At 40.3% G+C, this 24,507-nt stretch overlaps 2 protein-coding genes and 1 long non-coding RNA gene across 5 annotated transcripts in view; 1 reads left to right on the top strand and 2 right to left on the bottom strand.

Annotated features, from left to right (window-relative positions):
* Positions 1-2,596, bottom strand: part of LOC308073091 (borealin-2-like) — a 10,110-nt gene extending 7,514 nt beyond the window's left edge. Inside the window, exons 1-4 of one of the 3 annotated variants that reach the window (XM_080410854.1) lie at positions 2,415-2,596; positions 1,881-2,009; positions 894-940; positions 490-550 (exon numbers count right to left, since the gene is read on the bottom strand). In XM_080410854.1, the coding sequence (XP_080266980.1) occupies positions 490-550; positions 894-940; positions 1,881-2,009; positions 2,415-2,544 (367 nt within the window). In that variant the 5' untranslated portion in view covers positions 2,545-2,596. Of the gene's footprint in view, positions 1-489; positions 551-893; positions 941-1,880; positions 2,010-2,098; positions 2,387-2,414 lie in introns of those variants that run through there. The other 2 variants (XM_080410855.1, XM_080410856.1) reach the window with 2 other exon arrangements.
* On the top strand, positions 2,472-24,507 carry LOC308073099. The gene is made up of 3 exons (XR_013931907.1): positions 2,472-2,593; positions 18,951-19,061; positions 24,130-24,507. It is a non-coding gene; the product is annotated as an uncharacterized lncRNA (long non-coding RNA).
* GPT2 (glutamic--pyruvic transaminase 2) overlaps positions 6,682-24,507 on the bottom strand; it is a 35,570-nt gene continuing 17,744 nt past the window's right edge. The window contains exons 2-11 of the mRNA XM_080410828.1: positions 20,559-20,648; positions 18,974-19,082; positions 15,183-15,316; positions 12,887-13,130; positions 12,051-12,130; positions 11,342-11,478; positions 10,489-10,663; positions 9,530-9,685; positions 8,367-8,479; positions 6,682-7,107 (exon numbers count right to left, since the gene is read on the bottom strand). Coding sequence (XP_080266954.1) covers positions 7,017-7,107; positions 8,367-8,479; positions 9,530-9,685; positions 10,489-10,663; positions 11,342-11,478; positions 12,051-12,130; positions 12,887-13,130; positions 15,183-15,316; positions 18,974-19,082; positions 20,559-20,648 — 1,329 coding nt within the window. The 3' untranslated portion in view covers positions 6,682-7,016. The remainder of the gene's footprint in view (positions 7,108-8,366; positions 8,480-9,529; positions 9,686-10,488; positions 10,664-11,341; positions 11,479-12,050; positions 12,131-12,886; positions 13,131-15,182; positions 15,317-18,973; positions 19,083-20,558; positions 20,649-24,507) is intronic.

Below are 24,507 nucleotides of genomic sequence, written 5' to 3'. Positions count from 1 at the left end.
AAAGACACCACATAACCCCTCAACACCCAGACAAAACAGAATTGCATTTCAGTGGTAGCGTCCTTCTTACTGCATACTTTGGTGTATGAAAAGAAACTATTTTCCTAAGAAACCTCAGTGTGCAGGAGGTCAAAGGCAAATATATGAGAAAACCGGGATAAACTTCATAGCTCTCCTGCTATACCATAAAGCACTGACAAGTCACTTAAATATGTCTCTTCTCACCATTTTCAGTGACAAACCAAAGGCCAGGAACTCTTATCTCATGTTTTGAAATACCTCTACAATAGCATAGCTCATCATCCTCCACACTGAATGCTGAGGGACCTGTATCTTGTACTTCTAGCTATACACTTTTTCCTCTCCTGTACTTCAAGCTTATCACTCACTTTATAAATGCTCAGACCAAACCAGTGGGAAAAAAAAAAAAAAAACACAACAAAAACCAAACATTTAACAAACAAGCTATATATTAATAGATTGACTTGCCTTTTTTGCTGTTGGTCTTCACCAGTTTTGGACTTGGTACGTCTCCTAGAGAGCAGTCAGTCTAAAAAAATTTATCCAACAAGGGCAAGTCAGCAGTTTTTGCCCAGTAAACGTATATTATCCTACAAAAGGCAGTGAACCAAGTGGGCATAAAAGGAAGTGACAGAAATGAGAATGGCTAAATACCAGTTTATTTTTTCAGAAACATCTGGATTTCTTCCAGCAGATGACACTAAAGCTTTAGGTGACATTCAGAACTGCACCATAGCTGGCTGTCTAGCCTTTTCATATCATCTTCTATGTAAACAGACAGCCAAGCAAAATAATTTGCCTGAAATGTTTACGGCAGGGAAAGAATACTTCCATTCTGTAAGCTGTGACAAAATTTGAGAACACACACTTACCACTGCAGCAGCAAGAGCCACTTCCTCCCCTCTTGGCAAGTCTGTAACTCAAGAAAGTATAACTCGTTTACATACAATTACTCACATAATTACCTGACGTGCTATGAAGCTGAACAAGTAATTCAGGATTACAGTTCCCTAAATAGTTAACCTTAGCTAACATATATGCTGCATCTGAACAGCATCCAAGCCTAAGACAGTCACTCCTACAAAACAACAATAAATCTTAGGCTATTTCAGTACATGTGATCTTCGAAAGGATACTAAGTGCAGCCACGCAGGATATAACTGGAATTGAAAGAAGAAAAAAACCCCTATGTCGTGCTGCTGAAAGGTAATGCTTTTATGTACATTTCACTACATTTAATCTATGAAAGGATACTAAGCATAGTCACGCAGTATATAACCTGAATTGAAAGAAAAAAAAAGCACCCCATATGTTGTGCTGCTGAAAGGTAATGATTTTAGGCATAAGTTTTCAAGAAAGATACTGACATATATACTCAGCCAAGGCATACAGTAAAAAGTTCTTCAAGAGTTCGGTTCGGCCTCTGTGCGGCCCCTGCAATTTCCAGCTGCAAGGTGGATTCCGAAACATCAGTTCTCACCAGAGCATGGAACTGATGCTGGCTGTGCACCACAGCTGAAACTGCTGCGTAAACATGAGGTTAAAATTAAACATGTTTGCTCGTCATTGCAGGTAAACAACTAGATGAGAACGGCTCAGCAACAGACTTGGGACTAACAGAAAGGCAAAATCTCTGGAGGCGCAGATTCTGGTGGGAAGAAGTGCTTGGATTGTTACACACAGCACACACCAGCCTTGTCATGATGCCTCCTCTCTTCAGGCTTTAAATAAGCCACATAAATAAGCCTTAGAAGCACACACAAAAGAAGGCTCCAGGCTCTATACAGTGTCACCCGCTGACCCTATACCCCCTTCGCACACACCGCGGCGGTGCGGGGCCGCGGGCCACCCGCGCTTACCGAGCAGGTCTTTCCTCCGCATCTTCCTGACGGCAACCGGCATCTTCAGCAGCTCCACGGCAAACGCCTTCTCGGCCGTCTGCAGCAGCGAGTCCAGCTCCTTCCTCATCTCCTGGATGTTCTCCGTGGCTTTAAAACAAAACAGGCTTTTACTGCCATACGTGTCACAGACTCCCAAGCACTGGTACGCTGCGTTACAAAACAGGGTTCAAACCAACCCGGGATAATCGGACTTGGGGGCCCGCGGCCCCGGGCGGGAAGGGCCGGGGCCCCGCACCGGGCGCTGCAGCCCGCTCGGCCCCCGGCGCCGCCAGGGCGCCCCCTGCCGGAACGGCGGCGCCACGGAGCCGGCCCGGCGCGGGCTGGGCGCGGTGCCCCTCACGGGACGGGGCGAGCGGCTCCCCGCTCCCCGCCCCGGCCCGGAGCCGCGGTTCCCTCAGCGGGCAGGGAAGCAGCCGGCAGGGCAGGCACCACCGGTACCGCCACAGTGCCCGCCCGGGGCAGCCCCGAGGTCCCTTCCCCGCCCTGCCCTACCCTGCTGGTCGAAGTCCCTGAGGAAGAGTGCGATGCGCTGGTCCTTCTTCTCCTGCGAGAGGGCCCCGCGGCCGGGCTCCACGCCCGAGTCGGTGCTGCGGCGCTTGCCCGCGGGCTTCCTCGGGGGCATGGCTGCCACCCGCGGGACAAACGCGCCGCTCCTCGCCCGGGAAGCTTTAGTAAAAGCGGGGCTTGTCCCTTCCCTTCCCTCCCCTTCCCCCGGCGGACACCACCCCCCCGGGGCGGCGGGAGCGGGCGGCCCCGGCCCTCTCAGTGGCGGCGGGTATGAGGTGAGGGGGCTGCCCCGGCCCGTGGGGCGGGGGGAGGGCACCGCGGGGCCTCGGCCGCTCCTGCCGGAAGGGAGGCGAGGGCGGGCACCGCGGGGAGCCCCCGCGGTGGGCTCAGGCGCGGCCGGACGCGCACAAAGCCGGGCCCCTGCGCCCTGGGCTGGGCTGGGCTGGGCTGGGCAGGCCTCTACGTACCCGCCCGCACGCGCGCGTGCTCGCGGTGGAGCACAATTAATTGCGCTTGGTTCGTTAATTACGTTTTTTCGTTAATTGACGTGAAACGGCCGCTGCCGGCCCCGGCGCGGGGTGGGGGTGGGGCGCAGGGAGCCGTGTCCGCCCCGGGGCGCGCAGCGGGGGGCGGCGGGGCCGGTGGGGCCGGGGGTCCTTGGTGCGCCGTCGCGGGGAGGCTGTTGCGGAGCTGGCGGCTGGGTTTGGCTGGGTTTAGCTGGGTTTGGCTATTTGGCTGTAGTGACCGACCTGTTCTGCCTGATGCAAAGGGTTACGGGGTGTGTAAATTACAATCAGGTGAAGGCAGAATTTAATAAACACATCATAACGTGGAACATGAGAAAGACAGTCAGTACTATGCCTAGCCGTGCCTAAAAACATTCAAAGCTGTATCCTTAAAAGTAGAATTTCTTGCAAAAACTTACTGTATTAACATGCATCCAAATAAAAATCATGCCAGAGGCATGGGTGTCTCGGGTTTTGTACAACCGATCAACCCTGTATTCTTTATTGACCAAAGAACGGTGTAAAAAGGGATTTAAATAATGTTTTTAAATACTAGTGGTTTTCACACAGCCTGTGTGGTTCATGTGGCAAGCTCCCTGAAGTTAATAGTTTTTTCTGTACCGTATGCATCTGGCGCAGCATCCTTATCTACTGATCCAGATGGGACAAACTACATCACTCAAAAAAAGCTGTAAAAAATCAGACTGACAATTGGTAATATAATCATTTTATATCGGACCACGTTCTTGTTTGTAAAACAAACAGCCTATTCCCACAAAACCCCAGGTAAACATTTCTGCTCCAGAAAACACTCAGATACTCGATACGAAGAAGAGAATAGATTGCTTTTGCTTTTCTTTAGAGGTGCTGGCATATGCATATGTTTAGGGAAGCAGAAACTTCTCTTTCCCTGAACTTCAGTTTGTTTTGAATTACCAAGCAAACACCACTGAAGTAATTCTGTGGTGTCACTGCAAAAAGACAAGATGGTGTTCCTTTGTAAGTTTAATCTTATAAAAGCCACGTAATAGGTTTTTTTAAAAAGGAAGCAGCTGACAATACCAAACAACCCCCTCACTAAAGCTTTCAGGCCACAGCTGATCAGCCTGACTGATTGACGCTTTTTATGAAGAAAGAAGTCTAGCTTGCTTAATTCCTGGTTACATCTCCTTACATAAAAAGGTATAAATAATTATGAGCATAAAACATGCCTAAGACCATCTCTATGTATAGTCCTGCACTGACAGGGAATTGCTTTGTGCTAACAAATTTGACAAATTTCAAGTGCATAAATTGGAGTGATGCAGAAATTAATTATCAGGTTCATGGATTAAAGTAAATACTAGTTTGAACGTGATATTAAATGCTTCATAATGCAATCCAGCAAGTGTTGCTTCAGTGACACAGGAAACGGAGAACTAGTACCTTTTTTTTTTTAACATGTGCTTTATTATTTGGAAGTCTTATACATCTGAAATACCATTATAAGGAGCACCTGTAGGAAAATCAAACCTAGAAGCATGCATTTGAAAGTAAGGATTGTCTGTTATTAATGAAATATTTCAAAGACGTTGAAAATAAGCCTCTTTCCTTAGCTTTACAGGATTGTTCCACAAAAATGCACATTAACCTTATCACGGTACATACAAATATTGTGGATGGACAATAGAAATCATCACCCTTCCATATGAGATGCATCAAGAACAAATTGTTATCCCTTATAATGTCTGAAACATAAAAGGCACCATAATAGAATGTTTAGAAAAAAATCAGTTTATGCCATTGTCTTTTGATTTAAAAGTGTAAGAATTGCTGTCCCGACTTAAAACAAAAAGCCTTTCACACCTGTAAATTATCATTAGAAACTTGTAAACCTTTACATTTTTTTCCAGAAGTATCAGGTGCAAATGCAAGGCAAATATAAAATCTATTGACTTATTAGATTACAAATACTACCCCATGAAAAAGCTGTAGTTACAAAAATATAAAAAAATATTCTAACTCCCATTGTTAGATCTTAGCTTCAATCTACGCTGCATCACGAGTCCAAAGCCAGATCTGATTTGGACACATTCCCAGAATAGGAAAGTGCTGTCTGTCTTATTTTTACATCAATATTCTGACCTCTTAGTACAGTTTTGCTTTCTGGATTTGTTTTATTAGTGCATATTAAGGATGCCCAGTGGAGAGCGCTAACTGATAAAAGGTTGTATTTATCAATGGATAATAGCAACGTAAGTGTTCTCTGCCTGCTGTCCTCCAAGAAATCCATTTCTCCAAGGATAAAAGTATTTTATTTTTTTTTACCTCAAGCCTCCATAGTAACTTTGTGAAGCAGCATGACATTTTCATGTATGAACCTGTGACTGCTGGCAGGTGACCGAAAGGTGCTAAATCCTTCTCATGGTCTTCAGTAAGGAACTGTGAGAAGTACACCAGCTGCTAACACTATGTTGTAAACTAGTAGCTGCTGTTGCAAGGACAGCTATTGGCAACATCTCGTCTTGCACACATAGTAGACTGGCACAGGCTTTATCCGTATGGTGATTCTCTAGCCCTTGGCTTTACTGACCTGGATCAGCGTAGGATGTTGAACTAGCTACACAGGCAGCCTAACGAAGTGCTAGTAGACACTAAAATGAGTTTATTTCGAAATAATAACTTAAAATCAGTGATTAGATTAAATGAGATACTCTTAATGAATAAACTTTGTAAATACTAAGCCTAAGCCTGACAAATGCTAATGCTTTCATGTCTGAATACTGGAAGATATGTTCCTTTAGTCCTTTATCAGTGCTAGCAGGTGCCCAGCTTCCATCTCTAGAGAAACAGAAGCTGCCTTTTGCTGTGCAGGGAGACTGGCATCGATTAGGAGAGTAATACAGCTGTACTGCTAGATAGTGACCTGGTTTAGCTGGGTTTCAATAAGCACTCAGGATCATTCAGCCAGCAGTATGACTGTGGAAGATTTAAGAGTGAGCTGGGCTATCGTTATCTTTATGCCAGGTGCAAGAAATTTTCCTTTAAATACCTTTTCCTTCATTAGGATCCACCCCCAGCATTTCTCCTGGTAACAACATCTGTTAGTCCATGCCAGTTCAAGCTGGATTTTGGCCAAATAACAGGCCTCTCAGTCATGTGGTTCCAAACAAATGTTCTCCCTAGATAAAGGGATTCTGAAATAGTGTTGCATTTTACCCTGCTTGAAAGGATTTACAGTACTCAGATCTGCTTTGAAACAGTAACTTGCTATGTTCCATGTATGTAAAAGATGTGAGTTAACAGGAGACTCAGGGAGTTGGTACCAGAGGAAGTGTTCAGTGAACTTCTCTTATGCTGGGATAATGTGTTGAACAGCATATGAGTAAGAAACTAATATTCCTCATTATGTTCCAGTTTCTTAAAAATACGGTTCAAGCAGACACCATGTTCACTCCTCTGATCAAACCTGCATGTTCCACTCATTATGCTGTGATGGCAGGATTTCTCTTTAACAGAAGTACAAAGGTATCTGCGCACATCTGCCAAAATTTTCTTTTTAATAAGCATGATGTACCTACATGCTTAATCAGGTTTGGAGAACACTTCATACTTAACAACAACAATAAAAATCAAACCAAACAGTATCTATAATGCAGGTTTTGAATTTTTGTTTAGTAGAATTTTAAGATGGGAACCATGTTCCTAGCTAAACAATTGCTCTTGACATTTCTGTTTTGTAAAAAAACACCCCCAAAAAACAACACAACAGTAGTAATTTTAATGAGCAGCTCCCTTCCCCAACCTACTGAGTCAAAAGTTCACAAATGTAACTTCCAATCAAGGCACAAAATCAATTACTGACTTTCTTCTCACCACTTTCTTCACATTCTCCCCTTCCCCTTAAACAAAAAGTTAGTGTAACAATGTCTTCTCTACCAGACATTAAATTGAATAGTCCGATAGGTTGTAACGATATCTGAGATTGGTTCTATTTTGAATTTAGTTAGATTAGATGAACAGCACATTCTCAGCACATCTTTGTTCATTTTCTGCATTCGCCTTGAAGGGGAGGGGATGAGGGGAAAAAGCCACAGTAGTTTCATGCATATTTTTCAAGAAACTTTATGTGGAAGTCTTTCACTTTCTCCAGTAGGATCTTCAGCTTCTCTACTGGAGGAAGAATGGTCATTCTGAAAAATAATATTTAAAGGAAGAAATAAAACAACCCACATGATCTTCAAAACAAACTAAACTGTGATCTTTGCACAGCTCTTGATTAATCTCCAGGCACAGCTAGTAACGTGTTTAGTACCTGGTTTGATGTGTTTCTCTTATTTTCTGCATTTGTGCTTTAATTGAACTATACTATTAAACGAGAGCAATTTGTTTCAGTTGGTTAATATACAGGAAAGAATTGATATTTTTTGTTGAGTGATAAGTAAGAAATAACAGCAACTCAGTTTCCATTTTTGGTGCAGTTACCCCAAATTATACCCCATTTTTTCAGCTTGGGAGGTGGGCAGCTCTGAGTAAATGTAGATTTCTTTTTGAATTGAAAACTTAATTCAGAAACGTTAAAACAATGCAACACCCTACACTGCAGCTTTTGGGCCCTTTCTTCCTTCTTCTGCATAATCTGAAAATCATGTTGAGTATGTATGCAAGACTATATGCAAGACCTACAGAACAAAATGTTTTTCCCACGCTGGTATAGGAATGGACTCACACTAGCTTTTTCCTGGAGCAGCATGCACCCAGACATCTCACGCTGCTATCTCTGTTGCAGAACTATCATGGCTAAAGGTACCCTCTGTGACGTCGCTTCAGACTGAACAAGACTAAATTCCATGAAAAAGTCTAGCTGTCAGTGGCTCGGCTGGAGTAAAGTGCTGTTTATTGGAAGCAAAAGCAATAGAGTTTATGTTCACAGTTTTGATATTGGAAAGTTTAGTCCAACATCTTCTTTTGGTAAAGTGAAGAGTTACTCAGCGTGTTTACAGAGCGCGTTTGTAGAGAAGATACTGCATCTTCCACGCAGTTTCTCCATATGGAAACATTTTCGTTTCCATATGGAAACGTTATGGAGTTTTATCCTCCCTCCCCCCAGAAGAAAGCAGGGCAGTTTTTGTAATGCCTTAGCCAACTTTAAGATTAGAGTACAAGCTATTATTACTGTTTGTATTTGTGGAGAAGGCATTTCAACTGTCAGTGTATAAAAATAGAATAAAACTATGTCAGCAAGCTATGAAAACACCATAAAACCTGAATAGCTTATCTAGCAGACCAGGTCTTTGACCTAGCTGTCAGCCCACAGAAAATGTCCAGTAGAAAGTGAGACAACATAAACTGAAATAAAAATCCTTACATTTAATCAGAAGATAAAGAACTGTACTGGGATGGTACTTAGCTTATTACAGTTAATTTGATTTTAAACAAACAGAAACCGTACCTGAAATGATAGGTTCCTTCTCTTTGGCCGAATCCACTTCCAGGTACAACACATATTCCGGTCTCTTCCAGAAGTTTCATGCAGTAGAACATATCAGGTGCCATTTTATGAGTCTAAGGGAATGGATGTTTTGGAATTATTGAAGTCAAAATATTTTGAATATATAGAATTTCACAATTGTTTTTCTTTCTGTAACCTTCTGTTAGATTATTAGTTTCTTAATCTATTTACTGAAGAAGATGAAGAACAATTGCTAATGGGACAGTTCGTACTGTGAACTACCTAACAGTACTTCATTGAGGAGCAAGGCTGAAGAACCTACACAAAACGCTTGCTTTGAAAAAAAGAGTTTAGGTATTTTTGTTTTTCTCCTTGACTTGCTTGTAACTTTTTGTCCAAACTCTCAAAATTGTACTTACAAAAATCTAAGCCACTGACATTTGACAAGATGAAATTAATTTGAGAGCTGTGTGTTCCAGTTTCGTTGGCAGTTACTATTTTTTTCCCCTGAATTATCTGCAGACTGGAAAGTCCCCTGATTAATAACTATGGAAGTTCTTAAATACTGCAGGTTATATGCCTAATCAAATAATCAGCTGAAAAACAGCCCTATTTTTGTCCTCAGCTATGCTGATAAAACTCTCTTTAAAAAATGAATATTCCACATTAGGTAAGAGAGCTCTAGTTAGGAAGGAAAAGATTTTTCATTTAGTGATATAGCTTGCTGACTCAAATGCAAAAAGGTAAAATTTGTTAAGGGAAGCCTCCCTCCGTCTTTCCTGCACTTGCCGAATGGGGCTTCTTTTGCAGGGTCAGCAGCACACTGCCATCACAACCCCTGTCGCACGTGCTGGCACAGGCAGCGGTTTGGAATTTGCACAGGTCCAGTTACTTGCCCACCTTATGCCTTAATCTATTTAACACCAATGTCCTTGGGTAACATTCTCAACCTGGAAGCCTTACCACTGGGACGGCACGCTCTATTTTGTTTTCCTCTCTTAAAAGAAAGATCATGTTGTATTTAAGATCATACCTAGTCAATGAAGTACCGCTTGTGTAACTACATGAGCTTACTCTATCTCTGGATAAAAGTTCATTATTACAAGTGGCAGGCACAAGTGTGTGAAAGTTAAAATGGATTGGGGTAAAACTGACTGACTGACCTTTGCTTCCTCAATGGCTTTGGAAGGAATAAAGATCCGTGGGAAAGCATACATAGCTCCTTGAAGTGGATTGCAGTGAATTCCTGGTACTTTGTTGAACATGTCTTCTGTTAGTTTGGCTTTTTTGGCAAGATTGTTCAAAACAGACTCCTTCTCCTGTTTAAAAGGAAAGGTGTTCAGTTTGAGGTATTTGAAGTGGCAATAAAAACGTCAGAGGAAACTACGACGCTTCAAGAAGCCCTGCCCGCATTAAGCACTTTTAAGGCTTTGCTGAGCGATTGGAACAAATGAGGTTCCCAACTCCAGTCATACCCTTAAAGACAGCAATGCAAAAAGGCATCAGCAGGATACAACTGCAAAGTGGTGTAGCTAGACAATACCCTGCAGAAGCCTCTGTCGGCATGTCCTCTTCTTACATTCTTCTGAGCATGTGCTCTTGGCTGTCTTTAGAGATCATGGTAGCTGAACCTTTGATCTAACTCAATACTGTAATTTCTTAAGCCAAATTCATTTTTACAAGTGAGAAACTATATGTATACTTTAATACAGACTACCATGTTGTTCAGAATACAGAGGCACTGGATACCTAAGAGCAAGGCTGATTTTATAACTGTATTTGAATTTACAGTCCTGTTTAGATTTTAGTAAAAGCAAAACTTACTGATTTCTTATGTCGTGCTAAAACAGGAGAAAAGGAATTTATCAGCAGGAAAGCTGACTTAGTAATGCTGCCTTAGCTTTTTTTGGCTCTTAAACAAAGGAGCCATAAAAGGAATAAAAAATATTTTTAGAGGTAGTCATATTGAGTTAATTTAAAATACCCTGCATAGTTCTGTAAACTGGTGTTATTACAGGACTGTCCGAGAAGAAAGGGAAGAAGACTGGTCTCTGTGCATATTTTGAGTTCCCAATATTTAGGTTTAGGAAAAGCACGAAAGAACAAGCTTGTTATTGCTGACCTTTATGAACTGTGAATAAGATTCTTCTCCAGGTATTGGAGGATTCACTACAATATCCATTGCTGCTTGTCCTGAGACTGGAGGACAAAGGCGAACAGAAAGCAGCTTAACAAGCTGTCCTTTAATTTCTGGGTGCAAGTTAATGACCTCCATGTAACCTCCTCTGTAGCCACATCTGTGATTAAATTGGACAGAAAAGACTGGTTAACCTCAAGTGTATAAACACTGGAAAAGCAATGAAAATGACTGCAGAAGCAGAAAGACAATTAATGAGCATCTTACAATATATAACGTACAGCTTGTTGAAACAGCTGCTATACTGATAACGTTTTAAGATGGAGCTAAATGCTATGTCATAGTATAAATGCTATACAGGGAAAAAGGTGTACATGCAGCTTTCCTGTCAGGCAAGTTAACAATTAGCTTGGATTGTGTGCTCTTCAGAACAAGAGCATATGGCTGTAGCGGCATTCATTTCATCAGAAAATTATTCTTCTTCCATCTCTTCCTCCCCAAAACAACCAAACCCAAACATTTGTAATATCAGACATCCCAGTGATTCTTGAGCTGTTCCCTTGAATGTTGGAGACAGTATTTTAGGACTGTAGGATTTCACCTTTGTGGAACTGAGGCATTAAGTGTCTGAAATAAACACACTTATTATTTGGTAGTTTGAAAACCACTGAGCTAATCCATTACTCTGTGCTTTAAATGCTCGTTTTCCTTTTCTTAGTAATTTTTAGTGAAAACTCATAGAAGACAGTGGATTACCTTCAGGTCACTAGCATGAAACGGCTGTCCAACCAGATTAATGAGGAAGATGAGATAAAAAAAAAAACTAAATCAGACTTACTCGCCCATGTATCCCTTAGAGGTGGAGTGAAAAGAGGCCAGCTCAACATTGTTATAGTACTCGGGTCCCATCTCATACAGAATCTTTTTGAAAGAATGAAACTGGCATCCTTCAGAGTACACATTGTCCTGGTAAACCTGAACAGTCAGAAGACATTAATGTGCTCTGTTCCCTCAACTAAGGATAAAAGATGGCCTTTTAGAGAGCCAGATCTGAACTGAAGAAACAGTGGCAACACTCAAAACTTAAAGCCCTTAGAAGACACAAGTTGCTTTGTTAAGTAATAGTTACTGTAATGATACATTTTATCTCATGCGGCCATAATTAATAGTTTAGCCTTTGGAAGAAAGCGATCTTCTTTGTGTAATTTAAGCTTTACTTTTATGTTTAAATTGATTTTCCCTTTTGTTTCTTTCATTTGAAGTGGTCTGAGTATCGCACAGGTTTTTAAGTCGGTTCCAGAAAAGCTCCTCCTTGTGTCTCCTTGCTTGTGTTCCCTACACTTTCTCCCTAGTTCAAATCCAGATCAAGCCACCTCTCATATTAATCCTCTGATATTAAGAATCTTGCCTGTTTGTTCATGTCTTAATATGATACTAAAGAATCTGTTCCCGGTACTGAAAAAATATCAATACCAGACATGGAACAAAATTACACCTCATATGCGTACTTTCAGCTGTGCTTTTGAGAGAACAGAGTATTCCATTACCTCATCAGCCAGAAGAAAAAGTTTCTCTTCCCAAGCAAAGTGTATCACATCTTCAATGCACTTTCTGTTTTGGACCTGTCCTATAGTTTGATTTTTAAAGCAAGAAGAAAGTTAATGGAACATTATAGATACAAATCTTTTTGCCCAGACCTAGTCAGGCTACTGGCTTTTCAATAAGCTAACCCTCGTCCTCAGAAAAGTGCCATTGGATTTTAGAATTTAATTCATTAAGTGTAACATAAAGGAACATTTTGGGAAGAATTAGGGTTCAAGGTAACTTAGTCTATCTCGAGCAAAGGAAGTGTGAGATACAGTAATCAATCCGTAACTTACTAAAAGTACTCTGTGTGTAACGGATCATGGCAAATACTCACATGCATGATGGCTAAGTGGGAGCTATTATCCCACTCATCACCCTCAACTGCTTGAAAAACTAGATTCTTCTGAGGGAGGCAGTGGTTGCCCCTCAGTGTATCTGCAGGCATTGCCTCTCAGAGGCTACAGGCCGTGTCAGAGACAAGATCTGTGACAAAGACCAGAAGTGACTGAAAGTCATTCCACAAGTCTGCAAAAGTTCGGTGGAAGCTGTGGCTTCAAACGGGATCCAGTGAAGTGAACCTGCTCCCTCCTCTCTTCCCAAATCCCTGGAGTTCCATGATACTGAAAATAAGTGTCAAAAAGTATGACATACTGTCCTACTTAGAGCACTGATCTCTAGAATTCAGCTTTACATATTTGGTACATATTTAGGATTTGCCTGCAATGTCAAATGAATGAAAAAATTTTGGGGGAAAATCGGTCTTAAAGCCCAACAATTAAATAAAATTGCTATATACCTGTGGGATTTCCAGGGTTGATGATGCAGAGGACTTTTGGATTGCAGTATGCCTTAGCTTCATTCAAGGAACGGCGAAGTTCATTCACATCTAGAGCCCAGCAATTTTCTTCATCCAAATAGTAGTTCACCTGGATAGCATCTAGTTCAGATATGGCTGCTGAATATAAGGGATATTGTGGTATAGGGATCATCACTCCTGTTCGTGATTTTCCACCTCCTGAGACCAGGATCTTTAAAATTGTCTGGGGAAAAAGCAGGAATTAAAAAAAAAAAAAAAAAAAGTCACACACCAGCATTAATAGTATATGCTAGAATAAGTTACTGATCTTCCTTCTTTAAAAATCTAGAGTTAAGGTAGAATTCTATTCCAGAAGAATACAGTCATCTTCTCATATCAAAGGGCATTTATTTATCTCACATTATTAAGTTACTGGCTGAGTGAGGATGGTCTAACTCAGCTTAATGGAATTCCTCTGCGTGTCACGGCTTCTGGAGATCATGTCTGATCACCTGCAAAACTTACGAAAAAACATTCTAAGCACAAAGCTAGAGGGAAAGCTGGAAACAGGAATATCAAGATAATGATTTTTCTACTGCACCCAGCTGTAAGCAAAGAAGCCTCAGCTTGTTGTTGCTTGTTGCCTTCCACTCATTTATCTCACTAAACACAAGAGGCCAATAAATAAAACCAGACGCTAGAAACTGGGGTCTGTGGAGGTTCTCCTTTGGAACAGAAAGACCTATTTTAGATTAGGAGAAATTGTGGCCAGGTGGAACAAAGCTAGAGACTCACATGATGGTTTCATTTTCAAGTAACAGAAGAGACCAAAAGTCTCCATGTCTTGGGATGGAAATCTAATGTATCATATGTAATTTATTCCCAGAAGATACAGAGAGAAATGTAATGCTTGTGCTAAGGTCAGTCCAGAGGGTTTACCTGTGCCCAGCAGCTGTGTGTCTGTGTGTGTCTATGTGTAGGCTTTTTACACGTGAATTAAATGAAAGAGTGCATGTGGTGCAGGAAGTGGATGGATTTCTTGGCAAATAATCAAGGGAGAACTCTGCAGTACAGAAGTACAGATGCAATCAAAGCAGCATCCTTATCAACGTGTAATTGATAGTGCCAAACCAAAAACATCTCTGCAAGTATAACAGCGGTATCCTTTTAAGTTTCTCATTTGTTCTAGAACAAAATCTGCCTTTCTGTGCCTCTCATCACATACTAACTCAGCTGCTAAGCTAATGATTTATAATCAGCATAATTTTGTACCCACCACTAGTTTAAAAATACCAAGCATCCAAAATGTATAATCAGGACCAAATGCAAATTTAAAAACTTTAACGCCTTCTGTCCCCCAAGTTAGGAAACAAAAGTTGTTTTATCCTTGGAAGTGCCAAATAATGAGACTTGTACTGCTGACTTTTCATCACTGGTGAAAGCAAATAAGCATGGTACAGATTTGATATGCTACACTGCCATTCCTGACAAGCTACCAGTACACCAACCACTTGGCATCATAAACTCTGGAAAGCCAGTTCGCTAAAGACACCTGGAGAGCTGTTCATGTCAAACATTGTCATTCTGAACTCTGCCACTAGATGTCATTTAAAAAAAAAACCCAACTTTTACAAACAAGCTATGAAAGGCTGCCTTAATAAACGCACAGAACTTTTGGTGCTTGTAATATCAGTAAATGTGTCTGTGTAAAGGAAAAATCTAATAGAGACAGTTATTCCTGTCTTAACTGAAGGCCATCTTTGCACCTTGGTTGAAGCCAAAACCTGAAGTTTTTCCCAAACAAGCTGGTTACTGAAATAGATCTTTGGGGTTTTCACTGGCATTAATCTGCGCTAGCAGAGAGTTTGCTAGGAAGAAGACCTGCTGATCCTTCTCGCCTCTGAGGTCATTCCCTTTTCCCTCTGCCACTGATTCATACCCTCTGACCTGCAGTGCTAATGTGTCTCGACCACTGAGGACACCATTATTTAGTCTGAATGGTCTGAATCTCCTAGATTTATATTTAGGCACCTATGTAGTTTATATGGCCTTTACAAAAGATGCAAGTTAATGTATATTAAGAGACTTCGTCTCCATACACCTGTTTCTTAGCTGGCATCTCACATCCACATAATTCTGGGTATCGGATATCCACTTCATGTGACTTCAGTATCTGTTAGATCAAATTTGCAGGAGTTTCTGAGACCAGATGTTCGACAAGAGATCTGTATTTCCAAAGGTAACTGATAAATTATAGTTTATACCAAGAAAAGACAGGTTTAATTTTAACACTTACAGCAATACCATCACTTGCTCCAGTGGTAAGATATATGTTATCTGGATCTGCAGGAACACCTCCATCTCTTCGTTCAATATATGAAGCAACATCTTCACGGATGCAATTTATACCTTGACTGGCACTGTAAGATCCTGTGACAAATAGAGAATGAGATGAGAATTGAGTAAAACGAACATCAGATTTTCTGTTTGGTAGCAAAACTCCTGAGTATTGTCTGAATGAGTTTCTATAGCTGAGGGCTTTGGATCCCCAGAACTGGGGGAGTAAGAAAGAGTTGGTTTGTTCATTGAGCAAAAGAATTCATTTGGAATTAGACAAATATCATAAGTATTACTATAATACAAAAAAAAAAAAATACTGGATTGTTAAAAAGTAGGATTTAAAGGCTACTTTGCAAACTGGGGCAGCAATCCCATTTTGACTATCTTCCAGTTGCTTGCTTTATGTTGAAAACCACTTCAGAATGTCAACCAACACCTATTTAAGTACTGAGGTGGCATGTGCAATAGAAAGGAAAATAACTTCTTCAAATCCATGACAAAAATAAGGTTACTATTTCCAATACGAAAATAATATCATACCATTTTCTCCCACTGTCTGAAACCCCCAAAATTTTAAACTGCTTCTCTCTCCCCACAGCATCTCCCACAACTGCTTTTCAGTTACTTGCAGCAGAAACATCTAGGGTCACCCCAATCCATAAGCCTTATGTGCAGTTTACAGAGCACAACTAATAATAAATAAAGTAAGGTATTAGATGCCTGTGTGCATTATTCCTGAGCATGTGCAACAAATAAAGAGTAAAAATAAGCCTAAGCCAAAATCAGGAATGGATTCAAGCTATGAAGCCTAAGACTGATGGACAATGAAGTGACAAGTGTACATCTAATTTAGAACACTGTCATGAAGCTGCAGAATCTTCTTTGCTTGTTGGGTGGAGTGGAATAATTGTGCCTGACTTAACTCTCAGCACTCAGTTACATGCTGGTGGTCTACCTGATAATACTTCTGTGGAAGTGTAATCTATAAAGACAAAGAACCTTTGCAAGTACTGCATAATTGCATGGGACAAGATGGTAATTCCAGGCACAAAGTTCCCTGACATCCTAAACATTTACTTTTACAGGACTAAAAGGTATTTTGGGTCTATACATGGGTTTTTGACCACAGCTAGGAAGCTGTTGTTAAACTAGAACAAACCCAAGCTGTCATTCTGTCTTGTGCTCCACTGGGGACTCAGTCGCATGACTCGGTGAGGAGATGCAGAAGGCCAGAATTCCATTTTCAGGACTTTTACACTTAATTGTACTCAACTGATAGCTTTGACTAGAACCCATCTGTTTGCACTGTGTAATGCAAATAAGCAAACCCAACCCAAAAAGCTGCATGTGCATGTATTAGGTATTTTCAAATGTAGCAGAGAGGTAAATTTCTCAACTGCCTGGAAGGATGTGACAGTTATCCCACATGCAAAGTAAGTGACGTCAAAGGAATCTCAGAGTATTTGAACACAACAGAAGCTGAGGACATATCTGAGCCTTCATACTTGGTCTGGGAGTAGCAAGACTCAATACTATGAGTAGGGTTTTGCCAAATGGACGTTTATTGGAAGTAAGGTTATTCTAGTTCATGTCCACAGGCCAAGAAGGTCGTATTAACTTTGCAATTAATACATTTAAATAGGCTGGCATAGATGCGGGTACAACACTTCAAAGGGCTCGATCGTATGTGGTGAAGCCGCTTCTGTGTTGGATTGACAAATGTTTGGAAAATAAGGTTTTATTAAAACACAACACTGCACTTAAAGCTACATGGAGGCATCGGGTTTTGACCTTTGTTTTTTCCCAAGAAAGCCAGTTTCTCCTTCTCAGCCACGAAAAGAACAGCAGTAAGTTGTCAAACTACCAGCAAAGTGATAGGAGTAACTTCTGTTCAGCTGCACATCCACTTGCCGCAGGCTGTGTGTTTATGGGATGGTGTACAGAGGCTGAGGAGCAACTGAGGCCAAGAGAAGGGGCTGATATATGATACTGGGGACAGGGAGGGTGGAGAGAAGGTATAAACCAGTACAGCAGATTGGTAAGGTCTACAGTGGTTTTAGTTTTCAGGAATTTAAAGGGACAGTTGGTTTTGGTACATATCGTATCAGGAAAAAAATAATTTAGACTCCAGTTACTTACAGAACTGCATTTTCTCTACTGAAATTAAAAGGGTGTATTCAGAGTGATCATCTTACTTGAATATTGCAACTGTTTCTGTCCTACTTCCTCAGCGCCTACTGAGCTAATGCAAATTACTTGAAATACGTGATCTGCTGAAAAGGGATCTTGTACAGTCAACATATTTCTGAAATATCATGCAAGGCTGAATTCCTTACATTTCACTCCAGCATGCGGCTGAGACCTGGCATTCTGAGCACCCTTACCATGTCCCTGAATGTGAAAATCGCTACAAAGGAAGATTGAGGCAAAATTCAAATGTGTTCCCAGTAACTCTACATGACAAATTATTGTTCAAAAGTAAGCCAGAAGAGGAATTAATGGAGCTAGAGGAACTTCTCAGTTTTGATAAATGTGCATTTAATGTTTTACATATAGAAGCAAAACCAATGCAAAAAAAAGGTGAAGATAAAATACGTTCTGTATTAGGCTGTGTTGTTAGGAATAGTCCAAGGCTGAAATACCGCTAACATAACCACTGTTTAGGTTTTGTTTATCTTACTAAGTTTCACAGTGCCTACTTTCAAAATATGCCAGTGCAAACAGGCACTGCAACCACAAAGATTAAGAAATATGCCAATTACTCTAATACATACTCTGAATATGTCACTGTGAGCCTACCTAAAAGAAGGTGATTAAGTGTGCCAGATTCTTTGCTGTACCCAGCAGCTGTAACACTATCTGCAGAGTAGAAATCCTAGTGGCATTCCCAATTAGAAGCAGGCAGTACAGTTGCCACACAATAAAGAATTTGTCTCTTCCATTTCCCCCCTACTGACTACATAAAGTCTGTACTTCCTTACATGTATAGTGTACGTATACTCTTGGAGGAATGGTGGTTGAAGAACAGAGTTCTTTAATTCTCCCAAGGGTTATTTCAGGGTTTTGACACCTTCAGTTAAAACTATCTTGGATAAGTAAAAAGCTACCACCTTTCAGCTGTGTAGCTTTCCCTTTGCAGAGCTTTATCGTCTTGGTACCTGAGTTTCTGATATGCCAGTTCACATCCTGACAAAGATACTTGGACTGATGGTTCAAAACTGAGATACAGGACTGTGAACTGGATCAGCTGAGATGGACATCTGTTGTTTGCTGATACCATCGTTACAGGGACATAGACTCCTTGGCAGGGAAACATCCTAAAGATGCTAAAATTGTAAACAGCCCCACCTAGATTTAGCAAGAGACATAGAGTCGAGGATTAACAGATGTTGTAAGAACAGTAACAAAGCCTCACTAGCACTCTCTGCCACTCATTTTTCTAATATAAAAGAGCTCAGCATTCTCTTTAGGGTTCCGCCTAGGTGTTATTGTGGAGAGGCCTCCGTAGCTTTCTAATAATGCCCATTGTGTCCTTTCCTGTGACAAGCCTCATCCAAAATTCACATCATTTGTCACTGCTTGGTAGGACACAATTGAATCCTGCCCCGATCATTTTGCCCTAGGCCAGCTCCCATTTGACTTGGAATCACATAAAGAAACTCGATTAAGAGATTTCAGCACTGCAGATAACTGAAACTATCTTTGTTGATTCTCATATCAACAGGAGCAACTGAAACACGTGCTTACCTAAGCTGTTTCCTCCACAACCCTGCAAGATCCGTCTGGCTCGCTTTTTGGCATCCTCTGGAAAACTTGGGCTGTCCAACAGGTTTGGGTATGTACACAGTGCCACTACCTAGAGTGCCAAGAAAATGTAAATTGGCCACTTCTCAATGTTTATTTTAAGTTGGTTATATTACTGTTAACTTTCCTTGGAAATGAAGATCACAAATCTAAACCAAAGATTATTGATGAAGAGTTTGCAGTTGTTTTTTTAAGGTTAGTGCTTACAGAAGTGAAGTACAGAAGTCTTACTGTGTTCCAAATTCTGCTGACAAAAACAGTTATAGAATTATTAACTATTTGTATTATGGACAGTGAAGATTGGAGTCCAAGTGAGCTATGCACTGCAAACACAGTAAAACACAGTTAATTACTCGTATGTTATACAGTCTCTGTGTATTACTAGCCCACTTTATTGACAAGAAATCAAGAGTTTAAATATGGAGCAGAACTGAGAAATATCATCAAATTTTGAAGTCCCAGTTGCATGTTCTAATAATCCTTCCCCAAAATAACTTATAGCTATTACTAATTTGAATTTGTGGGAAATATTTAATTAAAAAAGAAGTGGTGATATAGAACATAGTAAAAGTAGAAAGATGACCTAGCAGAATTAAGTTTATGAAGGAAAGTAAGACGCAAAGAATCTAGAGGTCTTGCTTGAGATCAGCTTAATTTGTCCCAGTCTCTCATTTTTATGCTTATATGGTGTAATATGGATAGGCTGTTGTCATCTTGTGGGACAATGACTAAAGAATTAATCCATGTGTGCACACAGTCATGGGGAGAAAAGATTTCCCATTTACCCAGTATTTTCTTTAATAACATTGGGTCTGAATAATTTCTAAGAAGCTCCGGTCCTCCTAGTTTGCTGACCGTTTGCTGTATAGCTCAATTTTATAATCTTGTGACGCGGACCCCCAGTTTGATATGGCTTTGGGTTGTCCTGGAACTCTGAATTTACATTATTATAGACTGAGGATTTTACATGTGTGTACACGTGTAAAGGGATGATTACGAGGGATGCTCAGTAAATAGTGTCACACTAGTTTTAAACCTTGTTTGTGTTTTGGGAATAATACACAAATGTGGATTTTGTTGTAGTCTTTTCTGAAAGTTAACCTACCAATTAGTTTTCTCAAAGGTAGAATGTGCAAAAGCGGCAACAGTATAACTAGTTACACCCAACTGGTGCAGATCTTAAAGTATACTGTCAGATGAAGAAAGGCATTTGCTTTTTTCTTTGAAGACAACCACTTTCTTTTTTGAAGTGCATTATTGACAGTAGAGGAAAAGTGGCAGGAAAAATTATGGATGGGGAATGATATGAAAAGTAAGGAAATCTACTGTGTTGAAAAAGAACACACTCAACAAGCAAGGTATAGGACTTTGGCTCAGAAATCAAAATTGGCAGTTCTTTACAAAATAACTATTTTAAGTCTTAGTGCATCTGGGGAATCATTTATACTAATACACACATCAGACAGATTTTAAGGCATTCTTAGTAATCTAATAAAAAATCAAGAATAACATTTTACAATATTCTTACCTGACGGAGGAAAGTGATTGGCCTCTGTCCCATTGCATGTGCATCTCCAATGTTGGCTTTAATTACTTCAGTAAAAGGTTTTTTGATTCCCTAGAAAGAGATAATTCACAATGTATTCTTAAGGCTGAAGTAGGTGATAAGGAATTCCTCTTTTTTGGTATCTGTCATACGGCTGTAACTAAACAGTGCCTAATCTCAGAACAGATAGAGTGTTTAATGTAAAGCTTCATGCATTTCTTCTACAATACGGTGAGTAAATCTTAAATGATTTACAGAAATTATGCTGACTATGACACATTTTTAAATAATAGTCTGGCTTTTTTCTTCTGCTAGCTACAAGTAAGAGACTGACTTGCCCAGAAACTATGTGTTGAAGTACAAAAGATTAAAAAGGCGTTTTGAATTGTCAGTATTAGAGCAACATGTTTGAGACACCTAAGGGAGGGATGGATCAGTCAAGAAGCTAAAAAAGGTTTAAGGATATTTGAGAAATCCACTAACAAAACAAACCTCAAGACCTTCAATACTTTTTAGAGTAAAAACTGTAAAAGTACTGCTTGCTTATTTATTTTCTATTTAGATTGAATATTCATTGTGTGATGACCCCGCTTTTCCATCTACAGTTGTTTTACAAAGTATATCACAGTGAGGTTCTATACGATAAACAGCAGAAGTGCTAAATAATCACCATGAATATTTAAAAGCTTCCTAATCTCTGAAATCTGAACAGACAGCCATTTTTTCTGTCAGAAGCTGAATACATCATGAGAACAGAGGGAAAACAGTTGATGAATGTTGATTAGCAATCACAGCTCTTTAAAAAGCAAAATAAAATAAGGGAAAAAAGCCAAGGAACTGACTGCTAGGAAAAAAACACCATTGATTTAAATAAAAGAGATTAACTGAAAGTAAAAGCCAACATAACAAGAAGAATAAATGAGGTAGGCAAGAACTGATTTATAGCTTTTCTAATGTATATTTAAGTGTAAGAGACAGCAGTCCCTACTATATAGCAGTGGCCTTCTAACAACGGCCTTCAAACAGTGACAGGACTTTCACGTGGACTAATGAACTGCAAAATTAGACCAATTAGTTTTCTGTACAGAATTACCTATAACAACCTGCTCTGGCTGTGGACTGAACTCACAAAGCCTCTTCCTGGCCTATACATTTACAGCAAGTTACTGGATTTGGATATAGAATATGTGGCTGGCAAGCCTTAACTAATTTTTGCTTTTCTACAATGGATTATGTATTGGACCTCAACGACAGACCGGAACCCAGATGTGCAAAGATAACGATGACCAAAATGTTAGTAGTCACCAGGGACATAAATGCCCAGCTACGCCACGATTTCAAGGTTTACAGCTGCACAACGTGGCTGGCAGGTTATGGGATGCGATTCAAATCCCCACTACAGATCCAGTCCATCATATAACTGATAGCATTTATTTATTTCTTTTGAAATTAAATAGGTAGGTAGAAATGGCAAGACAATTGGACTCAGCTGATTCCGACTCAAAAGGGTCAATTTCATACGGCCTTAAATTTAGCAGGAATTCAAAAAAATGTTCACTTAGAATTGAAAGTGACACACTGACTCCATCAAGTCATTTCCTCATGTTTACTGATCTAAGTGAGTGCCTCAATAGAAGTAGTATTTTGACCTTAAATAAAGAATTAGGGTAAGGGGATACCGGATAAAGATTACAGGTACCTGAGGCTGAAATTTAGCAATCTGTGAGTAATACAAATAGCTAGAAAATTATCTTCAAACTCTCTGGGGTCTGCTGATAGCACAAGATGGTTTCATTCTAATTTACAGATAAGCAGGAAAAGAAAGATGCATGTAGAAGGAGAACAAATCCAGCTTGAAATTAAGAAAAATTCCCACAGATTTTGGTTGCATTCAGTCCTTCTTACAGCAAACTGATTCAGTCTCACTAGATTTGCACAGTAATACAGATTTCTTAAAGAATAAGGGATGATACTTTCTTTGCCTTAAGTCAGGCAGTCTAAAACAACATAGCAGTTCTCAGCAATAAGATGAAATAGAAATACCCTGTTTTACCAGATTAAAACCAGAACAAACAAGAGCCGTAACAGCATAGATACATTCTGTTAAGACAATTTAGGTGGGGTTTTCACACAAATACTATTGTGTTCTGCAATAAAAAAATAGTTGCTTCTTAGGTTAGTGAAATGCTGAAAGATACCCTGCATTTCATAATGTACCTTGGGAGTTTTTGTAGTGCTACAGCCTTTACAACAAAGGTAACAGAACTTTTTGGTGTCTGTGTCAGATTTATTGTAAATAATGTTGCAGCTTATTAGTATTGAGAGCATCCAGATCTCCTCCTAGCGCCAAACTCAGCATTTATGCCATCACTGCCTTTGGGCATCAACTGCAAGTGTGTGTATAATCATCACCTACTCCGTAAACCACACTCTGCCTTTGCTACTAAAATGATTGATCTGGAGAAAATAGCAAACCATACATAACAGTCACCTTACTGTAAAACTTGGTAGAGAAGGAGCAAGTAGGTTTTCTGTGTTGTACAACACTGTTCTCACATATCTGCTTAAAGGCCTGTGGTCCTCCTGACTAACTTATATTTCTTGTTCTCAGTCACAAGAGCTGTTGCTCTTTTTGTCTTTCAAAAGAGAGATGCCTTTAGCTAACTGGGGCCTTTGCCTTCCCTGACAATGAGTTAATATCAGCAATTATTTAGAACTGTCTTCACGAGATTCACTGTATCCCCTCCAAGTGAAATCTAGAAAAAGTTATTATGACTACTTAGGGGTTTTATCATCACTTTCTATTACTCGATTTCAAGTTTTCCTATTGAAAGAAGGAATATCAGAAGTTGTTCAGATTTAGTTTTGATTCTTCCAGAAACAAAAACTCCCATCTTACCATTTCAGAAAGAAGGAACAGGAGCAGTAACAGGCAAGAAGAAATGTCGAATGCTAATGAGTCAAAGTTTCAAAGCAAGGATATCAGAAGCTGGCATCAAGGGAATTCTAGACAGTGCCTATGACTCTGCAGATGAGTTCAAGGTGGAATTCTACTCAAATCCTTAAGACAGAGTGGCATTAATCACTGATTACTTGTGTCAAGGTTTCTCCTGTGGTGATGGCACTGGTGCACACGGGTATCCAAGGGAAGATTAATGTCAAATACTTTTTGGAAAGTCTGTTAAAAGATCTGTATAAAAGGAGGACATGTGAGTGTGAAGTTGATAACCTCAGCATCAGGTTGTAGAACTGAAGGAAAAGTGCTGCAACAGGACATAGTTTGTTAGGGCAAGACTTATTTCACTGCAGAAGGCTAAGCAGTCTTTTGACAATGTCAGCAACATGCCTGTGCTCAATTTAAGTCCCTGGCAAAACAAGGAACATACAAGGGGAGCAGAAAGTAGGCCAATGGAATTGTTTTGCTTTCTTCTAGATGGAGAGCTGCCCCCCACCCTGCTTCTCTCTCATATTCTCTCTCTCATACTCTCGCTCTTGCTTTCTCATTCATGCTTTCATTTTCTCTCTCATATTCTTTCTCTCTCCGTATGTGCAGGTTCTCAAGGTGTGTTCTAGAGGCAGTCTGACTGGGCTGTAACTGGCCTCTGCCAGCAGTCAGAAATTTGGAGAAGTGAAGCTCGCAGAACAGGAGCTCTAATAACAAACTCTTGAGCAGTAAGCACCAGATAGATCCTCATGTCTGCTGAAGAGGGTATGAACCACATCAAGGGGGAAAACCAATCCCCAGCCCTACAAAACAACCACTGTAACACGATTCATCTTGATCTTGGGAACAAAGCCAATCTTCTGCCGTTCTTTTGAAACTGTTGGCAAAGGGACTCATTGTAGTAACCATGTTTAAAGCTGAAGAAGCCATCTTGCACTTTCAAATTCAGATGTAAATCAGAAAATATAAAAATGTGTGCTTTTTGTC

The sequence above is a fragment of the Falco punctatus genome (assembly GCF_963210335.1).
Source record: "Falco punctatus genome assembly, chromosome: 14".
NCBI classification, from domain to species: domain Eukaryota; kingdom Metazoa; phylum Chordata; class Aves; order Falconiformes; family Falconidae; genus Falco; species Falco punctatus.
Note: the sequence above shows the minus strand (reverse complement) of the source record. Positions and strands in the feature narration are given on the sequence as shown.